General features: G+C 39.5%; 1 protein-coding gene across 2 annotated transcripts in view; it reads right to left on the reverse strand.

Moving 5' to 3' along the window:
• The window catches only part of UNC5C (unc-5 netrin receptor C), a 352,673-nt gene extending 339,584 nt beyond the window's left edge, over positions 1 to 13,089 (reverse strand). For both annotated transcript variants that reach the window (XM_032332945.1, XM_032332944.1), the window contains exon 1: positions 12,550 to 13,089. In XM_032332945.1, the coding sequence (XP_032188836.1) occupies positions 12,550 to 12,673 (124 nt within the window). In that variant the 5' untranslated portion in view covers positions 12,674 to 13,089. The remainder of the gene's footprint in view (positions 1 to 12,549) is intronic.
• Between the last annotated feature and the right edge of the window lie 2,960 nt (positions 13,090 to 16,049).

Here is a 16,049-nt window from a genome sequence, read left to right on the forward strand (position 1 = left end):
ATCCTGATATTCTTTATCATCTTGCAACAGAATTAAGTTTTATGCAATAGCAAAAGAAAAACATATGGAAAATTGTCACTTTTAGCAGATGTAATCTGAAAAAAATAAAGTGGGTTTAGAATTAAAAGCCAAAGCCCATTGGTTGAAATGAGGCACATTTCCATTTGTTATTAATGTCTGAGTTACACACTAACAATGAGAATAGTTATCAAGCCCGCATGAAGTATGGTAGTAAATGGGATTTTGGTTAGTCATTTAATTGCATAAGCTCTGCCCATGTAACCTCCAATTCTTTCAAAACAAGCATTTACCATGGCTAGAACTGAATTAAAACAGTTAACAACACCAAAAAAATACTTCTTGATTTTATTAAGAAATGCTTGCATGAAAATCTGAATAAAAAGGAGATCCCTGCCACCTCATTAGGATTAAATAATAGTTCTTCTCTTCCTTTTTTGTCTTTTCTTTTCATTTGTTTCTTTTCTTTTCATTGTCAAGCAAGGCAGGTTTATGTGAGGTGTTTTTATTTTTTTTAATCATATAAAAAATTGACATTAAAAAATAAGAAAAAAAATGATGTCTCAGGTTTGACTAAATTTATAAATAAATATCTTGGGGTAGATTTAAATTTATGAATAAATTCTCAAATTTAGAAATGAATTGATAAATAATTCTGCATGCTTAAAAGCGTGATGAGAGTCCAAATGGCCATGTGAAAACATACGCAAAGCTTATGCCCAAATGATTGAAGTTATAAGCTTTAGCAGGGCTCCCCACTGTTGCCTTGTACAGCGTTTCACTAATGGTCTGATAATGGGGGGTCGGCACGGAGGTTCTTGTAATACTTTTATCGTTGTCTAAGCACGACAGCCACTGATAATTACTGCCCTGTTCTCAGCTCACACACGAGATTACTAAGTAACCCTCACATTTTGTTTCCACAATGGCCTATAGTTACAGAATGCTGTCTTTGAGAATTCTTTAAGATGAGACTTATTAAAGACTCTTGGATTCTAATACAATTTGTAGTAAAACAGGTTATCTTTCAGATGATTAAATGGAGATTAGAAAATATCCAAAAGATGGGAAAGAAAGGGGAGGGGAGGGTATAAAATGAACATTTTAATTTTTTATTTCATTGCAGGCAACATCATATTGCTTTTAAAAATAGTACCATAGTCATTATCTTAAAATATTAACATATATGAAATCATACCTCTGTTTTCACTTTCTCCCTTGTTCTCTTTTCTCAGTCACCTTGTGTCCCCCTCATTTACACACATTTACCCTCATTTACCCTCATTTACACACATCCCAGGGCCTTCCTGTTGTTTCAAAGTGCACTGGCAAACTGAACATTGAGGCTTACAGAAGAAAAAAAAAAATCACATCACTTAAAATGAGTATCTCAAAGCAGTGCACTTTATTATGTGCTTCGAAGGAAACAACTCTTTCAGGATGTCAGCTTAAGCTTCTCCATATGATTTTTCTCAGACTTCCTTTTAAAACCATCACTGCCATTTATTATCTTCTTGTTATATAGACTGTTACTTTTGCTTCATCACAAATCTTTGCCTGTTTATTAGCAGCCCTGCCACTACGATCAGATGGCATTTGTTTTACTTAATGTATGTAGTTTTAGAGAAAAATTATAGAACTGCTCTTACTGCATTATATGAAAAAATTCCAATGTACATTTAGCTGACACCGCATCAGCTGCTATTTAAACTGGGCTTAGCTAATGGACTTTTAATGTCAGAGGGGTTACATGCAGTTACTGGCTATTAGCAGAAATGGCTCCTTTCTAGAAAAAAATCACTTTTCCTCAAGTGTGTTGTTTGAACATTCCTTTCCCTAATTTAGTGACTGTCACTGAATGCAAAACAAACTCAAGGACTCTGGAATGGGTTGTTATCTTTAAGACCCTCTTTTTAACCTTGCAATTCAGCATTAAACAGGCAACCACCCTCATTAGCATTTAGGCTTGTAATCACAAAACTTTGTGAGGCACTATTATTTATTTTGCCATTCTTAACAGAGTCCTACACATTTTGTTAGGAGAACCCCATATCATCCAAGAATGTATGGCACGTATGATAAGAGAACATACATGACAGTATTCTGAACACTAGCATTTCTTTGCACCTTTTAAAATTCTAGTTCAGAAACGCCAAGTGATGTGACAATGTAAGGTAAGAATTAATATGATACATACTAATATGTATACATAATTAATGTTAATTAATATGATACACATGATACAAGAATTATATGATACATCACATATTGATGTATCATATAAATATTTATATATTAACCTGCATTTAACACAATTTTGAACATAAGCAAGGAAGTATATTACTCCTCTATCTGGAATGAAATTCTGAATCTTCTTTCATTAGTAATAACCTTTTCCCCTCCTCAGTTAACTTTGTATCTTTGTTTGTTTAAATAAAGCTTTCAATGGATGTGATAGAGATACAGGATCTAAGGGAGTCCAAGAAAACCAAATATTCTGCAGTCTGGAAACATAACTCCATACTTGATTAAGAAATTGAAACAAATCATCACAGAATTCAGGGAAGAACCACACAACTGACCTCTCCTTCCATCAGGGCACAAAAGAGATCACATCAGGCAGGGTGTTTACCAGGGAAATCTTTCTTCCAGAGAGTACCTGGCGAGGGACTCGTGCATGTGATTGAAGATTTTGCCTCTCCACGCATGGAAGTTATTCTCCCTTGGCCAACAAATTATAGTTGACCAAGTAGGAAACAACGGGAATTTCTCCACATGTTGAAATAAGCCAGTAAAAGTGGGGGTCCCTTAGTTTCTCTCACATGGAAGATAAAACTTGTTTCTATAGATAAGCCATTTTGCCAAGGGACAGAGGTGTTTCTACTGGTGTCATATTATGCAAATGACTTAGCACCTGGAGGAGACCGAGGCACATTTTGCAGAAATGTAGAGTATAATTTTTCAGTTAGAAAGCAGTGATGAAATCTGCTTCCTCTTTCAATGACTACCTTTATGAATTTGTTTTATAAGTAAGTTTTATTTTCATTTTTTGATAGGTGTTTTTTTTTTTCTAAGTATGTTGCCAAGGTGCTTCGAAAAAACTCTCCTAAAGCAAAAATAGTTACATACAAGCACACACACACAGACACAATTTGTGCCAGCATATATATGCTCCCAGGGAATTATGAACTATATTTGTCTATTCCTTGTAAGTCTTCATTTCATTAAGACTCTGCCTGGAAATACCCCATAGGAAATAATTCTATAGTTATTTAATTCAATAAAAAATGACATGTACCCTTCACGTTATCATCATTTCTAATAAATCCAATAAACTGATTACTCCCACTCCTATGGGAAAATATTATCTATTGTTAAAACTTTTCCTAGCCATCCTTTTTATTTTTTTATTATGTTATAGTAAATAAACTATACGTCTCTTCACTGTGGTCCTTCTAATTCTACATAAATATATGCATGTGTATGTAAATCTAAACAAAAATAAATATTTTGATCAATATATAGAGGTCAAGATATAAAGACATCGATGATACTTTCATAAAGATAAAATTCCATTTAGGCAATATTTCTGTTGAAGAACCGACCTTAAGAACGCCTACATAAACTGGTTGATGGACATTAAGGAGGGCACATGATGTAATGAGCCCTGGGTGTTACATAAGACTGATGACACTGACCTCTACCTCTGAAAGTAATAATACATTATATGTTAATTAATTGAATTTAAATTAAAAAAACCCCACCTACATAATTCTAAAAATGCGACTGGATTTCTTATGTACATGAGATTTAAACTACGATGTTCATATTCTTATTAATGACAATATTTAACAGAGTAGTTCAGGAAATGAGAGTGCATTTTATAATGACCACTGGAGGATTAATTATATATTCTATTACTAGTGAAATAGACTCAGACACCATATATCAGGATCCCACTAATTAAGTCTAGATTTCTCAAACAAGCACATCCTGCTCAAACAGGTCCAAATAAAATCCAAACATAATTTTTTTCAAGTATACACCTTTTAAGTACTTTCCAAGTTCTTCTGCTGTGTAAACTTAAATTGGCGCAGACCAACACCATTATTTAGATAAAAGTTGCAAGTCAGAGAGCTTGTTGAATAATATTATGATGAAATGCTGATCTGAGGTCTCTATTCTGGATACCAAAAATAATAAATCATTTGAACATGCCTGTTTTTCCTCAGCTTCTGAGAGCAGTTACTGAAATGGGCTTCTGTTTTCCACCAAGCTGCATGCTCGGTTGGTGATGGGGGTGGCAGCCTGGGAGGGAAATGTCTTAGGCTCTTCCAAACCTTGAAAGTGATCCCTAATACATTTTTAAAGCTTATATTCTTTCGTCATCTTATGAAGATCCAGAGGAAGAAGGAAAAGTTGCTAAAGAAAACGACAGGCATAATTACTGTTTTATTTAGGATGACTTCAAGATTGCTGCTTGCTAAACTGGAGCATTTCCACTGGGTGGCTACAATGTGTATATTTGGCAAATTCTTTATTCAGGGGAAGAGAAAATATATCATTTTCCCCTTATCAAAAGTGAAATTTAAATGTCAACATATTTCACACAGACATAATGCTCAAAGTGAAATGACCACTATTTACTCTATCTTCCCAATCATAAAGTTTCTGTTGTGTTGGTAATTTTGGTTATTTGCCTGGTTTGGGTTAGATATAATACAGGACTCTGGAAATAACATGTAATAAAACAGCAGAGCTTTTTTCACTGATGATGATTTTCAGTTCCTGCAAAAGTTAGAGAATACCACTTGCTAAAGAGAGTACTCTTTGATCTGGTTGTAGAAAGGACTTTTTTAGATTTCTGAAATCTAGAAAGATAGGAGAATGATTTAAAATATGCAATTTGATTACAAGGAACAAACTTGCAAATTCAGAGATTAGAATTGTTCAAAATTGCTCTCTTTACTTTTATACATAAATGTAATTCATTGTGCTTAAAGTATATAAGGATGAAAGTATATAAGGATATAAGTATATAAGGATGAATATAAGTATATACTTATATATACTTATATCTTATATATATACTTACATAAGTATGTATATAAGTATACTTATATACTTATGTAAGTATATAAGGATGGATATCATCACACCACACCCCTTATCATGTTGCACAAAACTTCCATGGTCTAACAGAAAACACATTATGAATTAATTTAAAGTGATTACATTTCTATGCAAACAGCTTACTTTGTTTCTATGCTACTCTTTTATAATTTATACACACTAATATTCTTGGAGTTTTAGAAACACCTGCATTTCCATTCATGAACATATCTGCCCTTATAACTGGGCTGCAAAAGTATTTTGATACAAGTATCTTGAAACAGGCACTGATATGCCAGTGCTAATCTGTTTTTGTTGTTGTTGTTGTTGAAAAGGAATGTTCATATATAAGGGTTTTCTTCTGAACAGGAAAACTAAACAAAACAAACAAACAAAAACAAACAAAAAACAGAAAAGACCAAAAATATAGTTGAGTTCAGGCAGTTCATGATTAAATAATCAATTAAGACATTGACTAAAACTGAGAGATGTTAGCATTCATCAATAAACTTGTTAAATGTGCTGAGGGAGTTTCCGTTGTTTAATCTCCTTAGTTGGGAGAGAAGAGAATACATGTTTATCTACATGAACCATTTTTATGGCTTTCATAATTGCTGAGAGATGAAACTAGCCACAGGACCCAAATGACAATGATTAATGAAGATAAAAGTCCTATCTTCACACATTTTAAAATAAATAAGGGTGGTTACTGTGGCATTAAATTTGATTAGTCAATATCATCTGTTAACATGATTATTTTGAGCCTCCATATTTAGAAAGAGAACTCTAACACCGCATACCAATATAATGAAGTCTCACCTGGTTCCCCTGGCTCTCACATTCTCCTACCAGGCTGCATGGAGATAGGGTTTGTTATTTAATTAAAAGAGGGTATTCCCCAAACATTGGAGTTTTCAGATATTAGACTTCACTTTTGCCACACAAAGCATTTTTGCTCTCTGCTAATAAAAAGTATAATGACATTAAGGACAATTATCTGCGTATTTGGCACTTTCAAAGCTATAGCTCGTTTTCCAAATTATAACTTCGATTTAATCGATGTTACCATAACTTTAACACTAAAAACTCCACGTAAAAAGCTAGATATGTTTTTGGTACCTTGAAAATGTGGAAATATTCTTTGTGTATTTCAATACCTCACTATATAATCCCAAAGTAGCAACTTTTGTGGAGGCAGGAACGCTCAAGACGAGAAAACACATTACAACTTAAACACAAACTCTTCTTTAAAACCTGAAATTATAGAACAGTATTTTCTAACATTTTGCTTCTGAAGAATCAAAATATTGTCAACATAATATATGTATCAGGTTTTCATGAAAAGGCAAAAATTCTTCTGAGAGCTCTAATCAGGTAGAGAGAATAAAAAAGTTTACTATCTCTGGTCTTGTTAGCTCATAAAACTATTATATTAAAATCTTTTATTAAAATCTCCATAAATGTGGAGAAGACAAATATTTAAAATAAGAAAAACTATAAATTTTTCAATTATTGGATTTATTTTTAAGATCTAGAAAAAAGGAGACAGTAGTATTTTAGTATTACTCAAGGCAAACTTACTTCACTTTAAAAAAGTCACATAAAAAATAGCACTGAGTTTCAGTGAGTCTCATTCTAGTTTAAATATCCTTGGACTAAGCAATACTGGGACAATGCCCAAGGTCTCAGTTTCATGTAGCCCTCCTCCACGAATACATAAGCAATACCAAATCCAAACAGAATGTGAAATCAATGAAAAGTGCATAAATAACTTTCCGAAGTTAGGATAACAAAGAAAGCAAGTGAGAAAACTGGGCATCTGTGAGAGTAGAACAAGCAATCAAAAATTAAAGCCAGAATGAAAATACTGTAAGAAAAAGATCTGTCTTAACTCTAAGTAACATAAAATACTCCACAAATCCCTAGTGTTATCATACAGGTTAGCTAGAAAACAACATTCCCACTGATCATGAACCAAAATAGAAATAACCATTAAACAACAAGAACCAATTAAATGTGAAAGTGTCAAAATATGTTATCTAGATTATCCACATTGTTCTAAATTATGATACTAAAACTCTTTATTGGAAATTTAATTCAAATATATGAAAAGTCCTGGTGAATCTGCTTTGCCTTCAAATCCACCTATTTTTCTATGTTTCTCCGTGTTGTTTCAACATGCCATTCACAATTATGTTCTTTAGTTTCCGTAGTGTAGCGGTTATCACGTTCGCCTCACACAATTATGTTTAGATGTATTAGACAATACATCTTTGCCATTTTTTTAAAGGAAAACTATTGACATTTACATAAAGGGTTATTTTTCCTTAAAATTTTGCCTGAAAGCCTGGCACTTGGCATGTTCCTGCCCCACTCAAAAAAGTTTATGGATTTACGGAAAGTTTCCTTTCAATACTCATTGTAAAGATAGAAAGTCAAGGGTAGAGCTTGCAGCCAGGACTTAACCAGCAGTGACTCAACATGGCATTTTTAGAACTGGCATTAGGTTTATTTTCCCAGAGTGAGCAGAAAGGAAGAAATGGGGTTATGAAGGGAGAGAGCTTCCCCCAGACTGACTCTTCAAGGAACCATGCAGGTCACTGTCCAGGAGTCTGCAGTGATCTATTTCGGAACATCTCCTCAGATAGCTTCATTTGGTGCTTTTGGGGAAGGAGAGTCTGCAGTAATTCCCAGCCTGAGTTCATAGTTATTGACCTTTAGTTTCTTTAACTTCTAGATTCTTTGCCAGTGGTTTACAGAGTTAGAAGCCAAAGAATAATGTTTACTTCCTATGGGCCAGGTATGGCCGTAAACATTTTACATGTATTCATTCAAGCATAACAGGACTGAAAGGATCTTCACTTTACCTCTGTGGAAACTGAAGCTTAATAACTCACCCATGGCCACACATTAGGAGATGGCAGAAGCAAGATTAGGAGACACTGATAAATACTAAGCCAATGGGCAGAATGGGCACATACCACAACTACATTTAGCTTGTGCCTCCTCAAAGCCAGAGTAAATATACATTAAATTTAATTAAGATTTAATGTAAGTTAGACAGTTGCAATGCAAATTTGGCATTGGAACACCCCACTTCAAATCAAATTGCCATCCTTAAGTTCTTCAGTGTAGAAATTCTGGAAACCCCACCACCATTCCCAATAGAACCTTAGCTTGACCTATGTTCACTATCTTTCATACTTGAATTCAGAAAGTACTATACCTATGCTGATTGTCATTTTTCAGAAAGTGAGTTATAATTATATGCTTCTAAGTCTGTCTTCCTTGAGGGCTGAAACTGCCCCTTTTAACTTTGTGTCCCTGACAAATAGCGAGCAGTCTGAGACATAATAAGTGCATGGCAATTGTTTGTTTAGAATTTTACTTCTAATATCATTCACTATCCAGATGAGCTAATGGGTTTCTAATCTGTGGGGAATGTGAACAGGTTTGTTTTTAACTGCCACAAATACAAAAGCCAAAAAAAAAAAAAAAAAGTGGATTAAAAATCACAAGGCAAGGACTCTAGCTCAATCCCCACCCCCACTCCTCTCCCTTATTATCTTCCTGAAGTGGTTGCAGCCTGTAATTTTAATGTTTCTTCTGAGAGTGACTCCCTCTGCTGCTCCAGCAAAGCCATGACCTAAATCAGAAAAGTGCTAAATGCAGTTCAGGCCTAATAGAGCACACCCTGGCTATTGGCACTAATTGGAGAAAGTAGCATACATTAGAAAAACAGTTATTTTTAAGTCTCAACAATAATTCTAAATAGGCTAGGAGGGCTTGCTTTGGGAGAGCTCATGCCTCCTTTATGTCTTTGGGGAGGTTGCTTAAAAAAGATCAGTATGAATTCTGATCAGGACATCCAGGTCCCAGACTAAAATGGGATAGTCTAAGAACTTGCATTGCTGAATGCTGAATCCCCACTATCCAGAGTACAGAAGACTAAGAAATCAGTGCATGTTAACAATCCAATAGTTCTTCCTTCTTTGCAAGTATTTCAAAAGTTTGTCCTCTTAAGGCATTTTAAGCATTCCTTAAGCTAGATTACATGGAATTATTTTTTCTAAACAAAAGGAAACTAACCTACTTTTCCTGACTGCAAATGCCAAATGTGATTTTATAAATTTACTCTGCTCCTAAAATGGAGAAAGTATGTGATGTAATGAAATTCAGTAATCCTTCATGCCAACTGTCTATTTGTACCACAGCAATATGCACAAATGCATGAAAGTAATTTGACTCTTTTGTAGGATGTATACTATTTGTTTAAAAAATACATTATACATTAACTTATGGTAGTAGCAAATAGTCCCAATATGACTAGGGTTTTCACTTATTTTCTCTTCTGACTTCGGTGATGTTAACACTCAGAACACTAGTTGGTGCTAGATAAGCAGAATATCAATGCTGCGTAATCCAGAAATGAAAGCATTTCTAAAACAGGAGGTACTAACTCTGAGGCACACTGATCAAATACTCTCTTTCTCTCTCTCTTTACCTAGTAAAATCTTTCATTCTTAGAAGTCAGAAGCAACACTATTTTTTTTCCCCCGGAGCTAGGAGTTTCAGGCAATACTGAATAAAACAATTAATGCATAGCCAGAAAGGAGAAAGTTGTTGCCTAAAGCCTGGAGAATCTCCCAAGGACCTGAATAAAATGACTGCTGTCTTCATTTAAACTACAGTTACAAAATATAGTACACTCACAAATAAGACCTATTATGCTTCTTTTTTCATCTTAAACATCTGTTGTTTTTTTTGCTACTTCTGAAGACATACATATTTTCTAAATCTGCTAATTTTTCTAGTACTTCTCTAACAACAGAATAAATAAATCGCATCCATATTGTCAAGTACTCAAATTAACTTTCTCATCTTAATTGCATATGTAGTTCCATTCATAAAAATAGTTCATTTCCATCTTTAAATGTTCAACACTTGGAAATCATACCTTGAGGGAGCAATAGTATCTTTGGTTTCCCTAGTGTTCTAGTTTAAAGAGAGAGGAGAAAGGAGAAGAAATTTAAAGGAAAAGGAGGTCTGAATGCCAGACTGATATAAAAGTGTGATTCTGATAAGAAAGTGTATTAGTGGCTCAGTAGTAAACAGGCCAGAAAATGGGTTAGAGTGATGGTGATAGGGGCTGAGTTTGGTGCTTTCTACATTTTTAATACCTAACAGGCAACACCGGAAGAGCTGGTGTCCTGAATCATGGAGACTAACAAAGATAAAAGTGGTATTATAGTGTCTTTCAAGACTACAAGATTCAAACATAGTTTATTCTTCAGAAACTGAAATAACTAAACAAACGATTTGGAGAGGAACACCACTGAAATGCATATAACCTACAGGATACATTTTATTTTTCCATTTAAGACCAGAGGAGCAGGTTCAATCCCCAATATTTGGACTGCCTGGTGTATAAGAAAAGTGCAAGTGGCACAGCTCGCTCACTCAGTCTTCAGCGTCTTTTTCTTTTAATCTCTCCTCCCTTCTTTCAATATTAATCCACTTACAACCTCTTGTTTGATTGTCTTTATTGATTTTTTTTTTTTTTCCCCTGACTCCAGTCTTTTTAACGTGGCTGTAAGTAAGCTCTCGGCAAGAATCCTGTAGCTCCTGTTTGGCATCTTTGGGGACTTTACCTTGTCCTTTTCCCAAACAGTCCTATCACCGCCCAGTCCTCCCCTGACCCACCCCCACCTGAAGCCCACCCCAGGGCTGGGTCCTTTGTGCGCCCAGTAACGGTAGACGAATCCCACCGGGACTCACGCGATTGATTTCACGACTATTCATCAGGTTGTTCGCTTAAACTTCCAAACACTTCTCTCTAAACACCCGTGGCTGCTACTCAGAGAACTTCTTAGCAATTTCGAGAAATCTACAAGTGCATATGATCCTTTGCAAAATGGACAGATGAGTTCTGGAAGGACGCCTAAGAAAATCAGGGCAGAACTTCGAGGATGGGAGGCATCTGGTAAGAGGGGAAGGAAGGATTTATGAGCGTGGCTACTTAGCTAGGCAGCAGGAAAATTTACTCCCGAAGTAGCAATCGCTAATTCACAAAGCCTTGCTAATCACTTCCCCCCTCATTCGGACCACACTAGCTAACGCTCAGCGCTCCCCTCCACCTTCAATAATACCCTCTCTTCCTAGAGCCTTCGCAGATCCGAGGGAATGCAGTCGGGTACCTCCAGAGTGTCCGAGCAACGCCTGGGGAGTTCGAGGCCATCGCCGCACCTCCTCTGCTCTCCAAATTTGGAAAGAAGTGTAACCGGGATGATGATGGGATCCCTGAATTACCTCCGAATGCTGCATAAGCTTCCTTCACCCCCCGCCCTATGAAAAACGGCTGCTTCCCCTAAGCCAGCGACACCACAGAACTGGTCGAAAAGACCGAGGTGGACCAAAAGGTTGGGGGCCCAGGTGACCCGAAACAGACCCCAGTGGGGCAGCGTTGGCTCTTTCCTGTCCTTCTCCCTTCCGCTCAGCTTCCTGGGCTCAGAAGACTGAAAGCTGCCGTTGCCACTTCAAACTCGGAGGACAAGAAGGCAGGCAGTCCCCGTGCTTCCCCTCGCTCCTTATCTGTCCTCAACTCCGGACCGCTCCTCTCCACACCCCTGTTTTGCCCACGGCCCCGGTCACTTATTTTAAAGCTCAGACGCGTTAAATTAAAATGTCAGAGTTATCAACTGGCCCATTACGCGGGGGAGTTTCGTATTTGGTTTGAACAACCAGTCCGTTTCCCCAGAGCTCTGGGGTTTTAAGTTTCTCCGTGGCTTACTGGGAGGAAGACTCGGAAAGGGTAAGAGTGTGGAGGCGTGCACACCGCGGGGCCTGCCGCAGGCTGGGTGGCGGGTCCGGGTGGGCTGTGCATCTCCACAGCGCCCCAAGCAGCAGAGTGGCACCGGCGCTGGTGGGTCCTCGGCAGTAATGGACACATTTCCTTAGCTGAGAGCCCTTCGGCGTCTAACGTGCTCAGAGACGCCCTGAAGATCCCGCAACCCCAGATGTGGCTCAGCGCGGGGAGCCTCTGCGTATCAGGGGGTACCTATGGTACGCCACACAGCCACCCGCACCGAGAGACTCTGCAAACCTCTGTGTGTACAATGCGCAACAACATGAGTGTGGAGCAGAAAGTGCAAAAGACACCCAAGGCGCTCAGATGCCCGGAGACAGATAGATGTCGGTCCACACCCCGTGCGTCCCTTGACCATCCGTGCCCATCTCGGAAGATGGATTAAAAATAACCACCAGAGCTTCTTGACTAGTTGGGAAAGTGGAACGTGAACTGATTTCCAGTTAAAAGCAACGAGGCGAATTAAGGAAGCCAGAACTGGGCAGGAGGAGAGGAAGGAGGAGGGGAGAGAGAAGCGAAGGGAGGTGGCCGCGGAGCTTGGCGGACTCTCTTACCTTGAGCGGCCGAGCCGGTACCGCTGGCACTGAGGAGGGCCAGGGCAGGTAGCACGAGCATTTGCAACACGTATCCCAGTCCCAGTCCGCAGCGGGCCGCTGTCGCCCGTAGACCTTTCCTCATCGTCGACAGAGGTGTGCCGGGCGGAACCACACAGAGAGACGCGCCAACAGCGGAAAACCCCACTGGGAAGCCGCTGAATCCGTGCACCACGAAGCAGTCCGAAGAAATAAGGATAACCAAGAGCCACACTCCACTTTCTCGAAGGGCAGGAGCCAAAAGGGGGTGGAGAGGAGATGCTGAGGAGGAGTTTGGCCGTCCCTCTTTCCCTGTGCCTTCTAACTGGCGGCTCGGTGAGCGGTTGCTCTGCCCCCACTTGGGAAGTCCGAGGAGGCGCAAGGCGGCCACCTCGGCGCTCCCCCCAGCCACAGGAAGAGCCGCAGCTCCGCCGCGCGCCGAGCCTGGACTGCTCTCCTGGTCCCCTCTTCTGTGCGGAACACACACAGGCAAGGGGAGTGGGGGGGGGGGCGGTGAGGCGGTGGAGGGAGAGGAAGCGAGAAGTGGGAGGAGGTGGAAGCAGAGGGAGGGAGTTGGGCACAGTGGGGCTCTCTGGTCTCCAATCTCAGTGTGCTCACGCCAGCGGAGAGACGTCCAGGCTGCCGCTGCTGGGTGGCCAAAAAGGGTCACCTCCTAGCATTGGGGCGCACGGGTGCGCGGAGACACTCGCGGTGGAGGCGTGGAGGGCGCAGCCCAACTCTGCTGGGGGGTAAGCGGCGGCGGGAGCGCGCCCGCCCGCGTTATGTAAGCAAGGATTGGAGGGAGATGCGCGCCCAGCGCCGGAGGTGGAGACGGGCTGTTGGTTTACCAGCGGAAGCCTGGGCGAAAGAAACCTGAGGGCAGAGGCGGCTGCGGAGAGTGGGAGCGCGCCTGCCTCCCGCGGTGCGCCAGACTCGGACTCCAAGAGCGCAGCGGGCGCGCCCCGAGCCTCTTGGCTGAATCCACTGGAGCTCAGCCTGCCGCCTGCCAGCTTCTCCACGGCGCCAGCAAAGCCTGAGCCAGACTCCCCAGGACTGGACTCGCTCTACGACTTGGGGTCTTGCGATTGATTAAACTGGGTGCGGACTCGAGATGAAGTCCGGCGTGGTGGGGATGAAGGCAAGAAGCTTTTGCAGTGTCCCCAACCCGCTGCAATCTCGGGATTGTCAGCGCCGCTCAAACTGCTCTGTGTTCTGGGTGCGCCTGACTTCTCCCTCCTCCGTAGTGGAACAGAAACTAAAAGCTAAAGGAAAACTCATTCTTCAAAAGAGCTTTATTTGCGTGCATCCTGGTGGCTGGCAATGTTGAGTATGTAAAGGGTGGTGAGATGATGATACCTGGTAAGGGAACTCCCAGAAACAATGCACAACAAAAACAAAATTTGTAGACATTCATTTAAAGTGACGGTAGAACCTGTGACATGCTTTCCAAATTCCTAACAGTGTAAGTAGGGACTCAAACTGCCAAGAATTTTTTACGTTTTTTTTTTTTTTTTTTTTAAGGAAAGCATACTTAGTCTGAGTGGCTAGGTTGTGGATCTCTGTTGTAATGATGAAGGCGTAATGTAAGAATGGGTGGATAAAATGACAGTCTAGACAAAAGGAAAAGTGGATGGATTAAAAAGGTCGATACACATCGGCAGTCCAACATTCTGGGAAGAAGAAAACCACTTCCTGAGATTAGTACATTTCTAAATTAATAATAATAATAATAATAAATAATGTACCAGGGAAATTTTAAGCTCTTGGTGCCAAGGGGACAATGTCAAACACACACACGCGCGGGAGGCTTGTGATCTCACTCTGTTATCCCAGACAGGTCAGGTACACTACATGTCTCAGTTTCTTCATTTGTGAAATATTTCACTAGATGGCTTTAAAGCTCTTTTCAGTGCTAGCATTCCACGATTCTTCCTTCCAAGCTCCATCTGAACCTCTAGCCAATAAGACCTATCTTGGATGAGTCTAGTAGATCTGAAAAGGTCATACTTGGTGAAGACATTGGCAAATCTGACCATTTCTTTTTCCTGTGGAGGTGCTGCCTGTCATGTTAAAGTCTCTTCTTTTCTCTCTTCACTTTCCCCTACCCATATACAGGTATCACAATCTTTTGGTAAAACTGTGGCTTCTGGCTCCAGACGGTCTGGGTTCAGGTCTCAGCATGTCTTACGACTAGCTGACAGATATTGAACAGTAAAGCTAGGTGTCTCAGTTTCTTAATCTGTAAGATAGGTCTAGTACCAGTAATTATCTTATAGGACTCTGTAAGAAATGAGTTAAAGATGTGAGAAGTGCCTGACACAAAACTGTTTGCTGCTGTTCTTGTCATTTCATCCTCTGCATGCTATCTAGACTAGTGCTGCTCAACAGAACTTTCTGCAATGAGGAACATGTTCATATGCTCTCCAAAATGGTAGTCATCAGACACGTGTGGCTACCGAACACTTGCAATGTGGCTAGTATGAAATGAGTATTTTAATGTAATTAATTAATTTAATTTTAATAGACAGACAGCTAATGGTCACTATGATGGAGAGTGCAGCTAGGCGGCTCATACCCGACATTTATTCTGAGGCTTATACCACCAGAAGGAGTTATGATTATATTTCGTATCTGTTTTTAAAATTTTTCCAGGAAGGACAGCAGCTTAATTACTAAGAAATCCTCACATATATTCACTATCATAGTAGCAACATCTAAAAGTTTTTTGTTTACTCATTTACAATTTTACTCCTTATCTTCTCTAGCCAGAATTTTGCTCTTCTTAGGGCAGAGACTTTGCCTTGTTACTCATTTCATCCCAGCTCTTAAAGACAGAGCTCAATATATAGTCAGTGCTCAATCAATGTTGGTTGATTGTCAGAAATTCTCAATAGGAAAGAATCCTCAAAGTCTAGTTAGTTAAATACAATCAAATTGTTACATAATCTTGTTTGGGACATTGAAGTGCTCAAAGGTAGATATTGCATGAAATTAATCCTTTGAAAGAAAGAGGAGGAGACAAGAAGGAAAAAGTAGTACAATACTGAAATTCAGCCTAAAGAGGGCAGGAGAATGGTTTGAGAAATGACATGTAGAAATTAGGTAGAAAACAGAGGGAAGAGTGAGAGCACAAGAACAAGGACAGGAAAAGTACCAGCAAATGGACCGGCTTTTTTAAGCAGGAGAGTTTCCTACAATCCATGGTTGCAGATGAAACTTGCCTTGTGTACCAACATTCTGCCTCTATTTTTTTTTTTTTTTTTTTTTATGAAATAGTGAAGTGCTGCATAGGCTTCCGAGCATAGGATTTTAACTGACTTCGCTTAGATCTGGACTCAAATGTCCTTGCTTAGAGAGACCTTCTCTGACCAACAACCCAAAATAGAATATACCTAGCCCTCAATAACATTCATTTGCTTTTTCCATATAGCACTTCTTTTATATAAATGTTATTATACACACACACACATATGTCTACATAT

Source organism: Mustela erminea, chromosome 2 (genome assembly GCF_009829155.1).
Source record: "Mustela erminea isolate mMusErm1 chromosome 2, mMusErm1.Pri, whole genome shotgun sequence".
In the NCBI taxonomy this organism is placed as follows: Eukaryota; Metazoa; Chordata; class Mammalia; order Carnivora; family Mustelidae; genus Mustela; species Mustela erminea.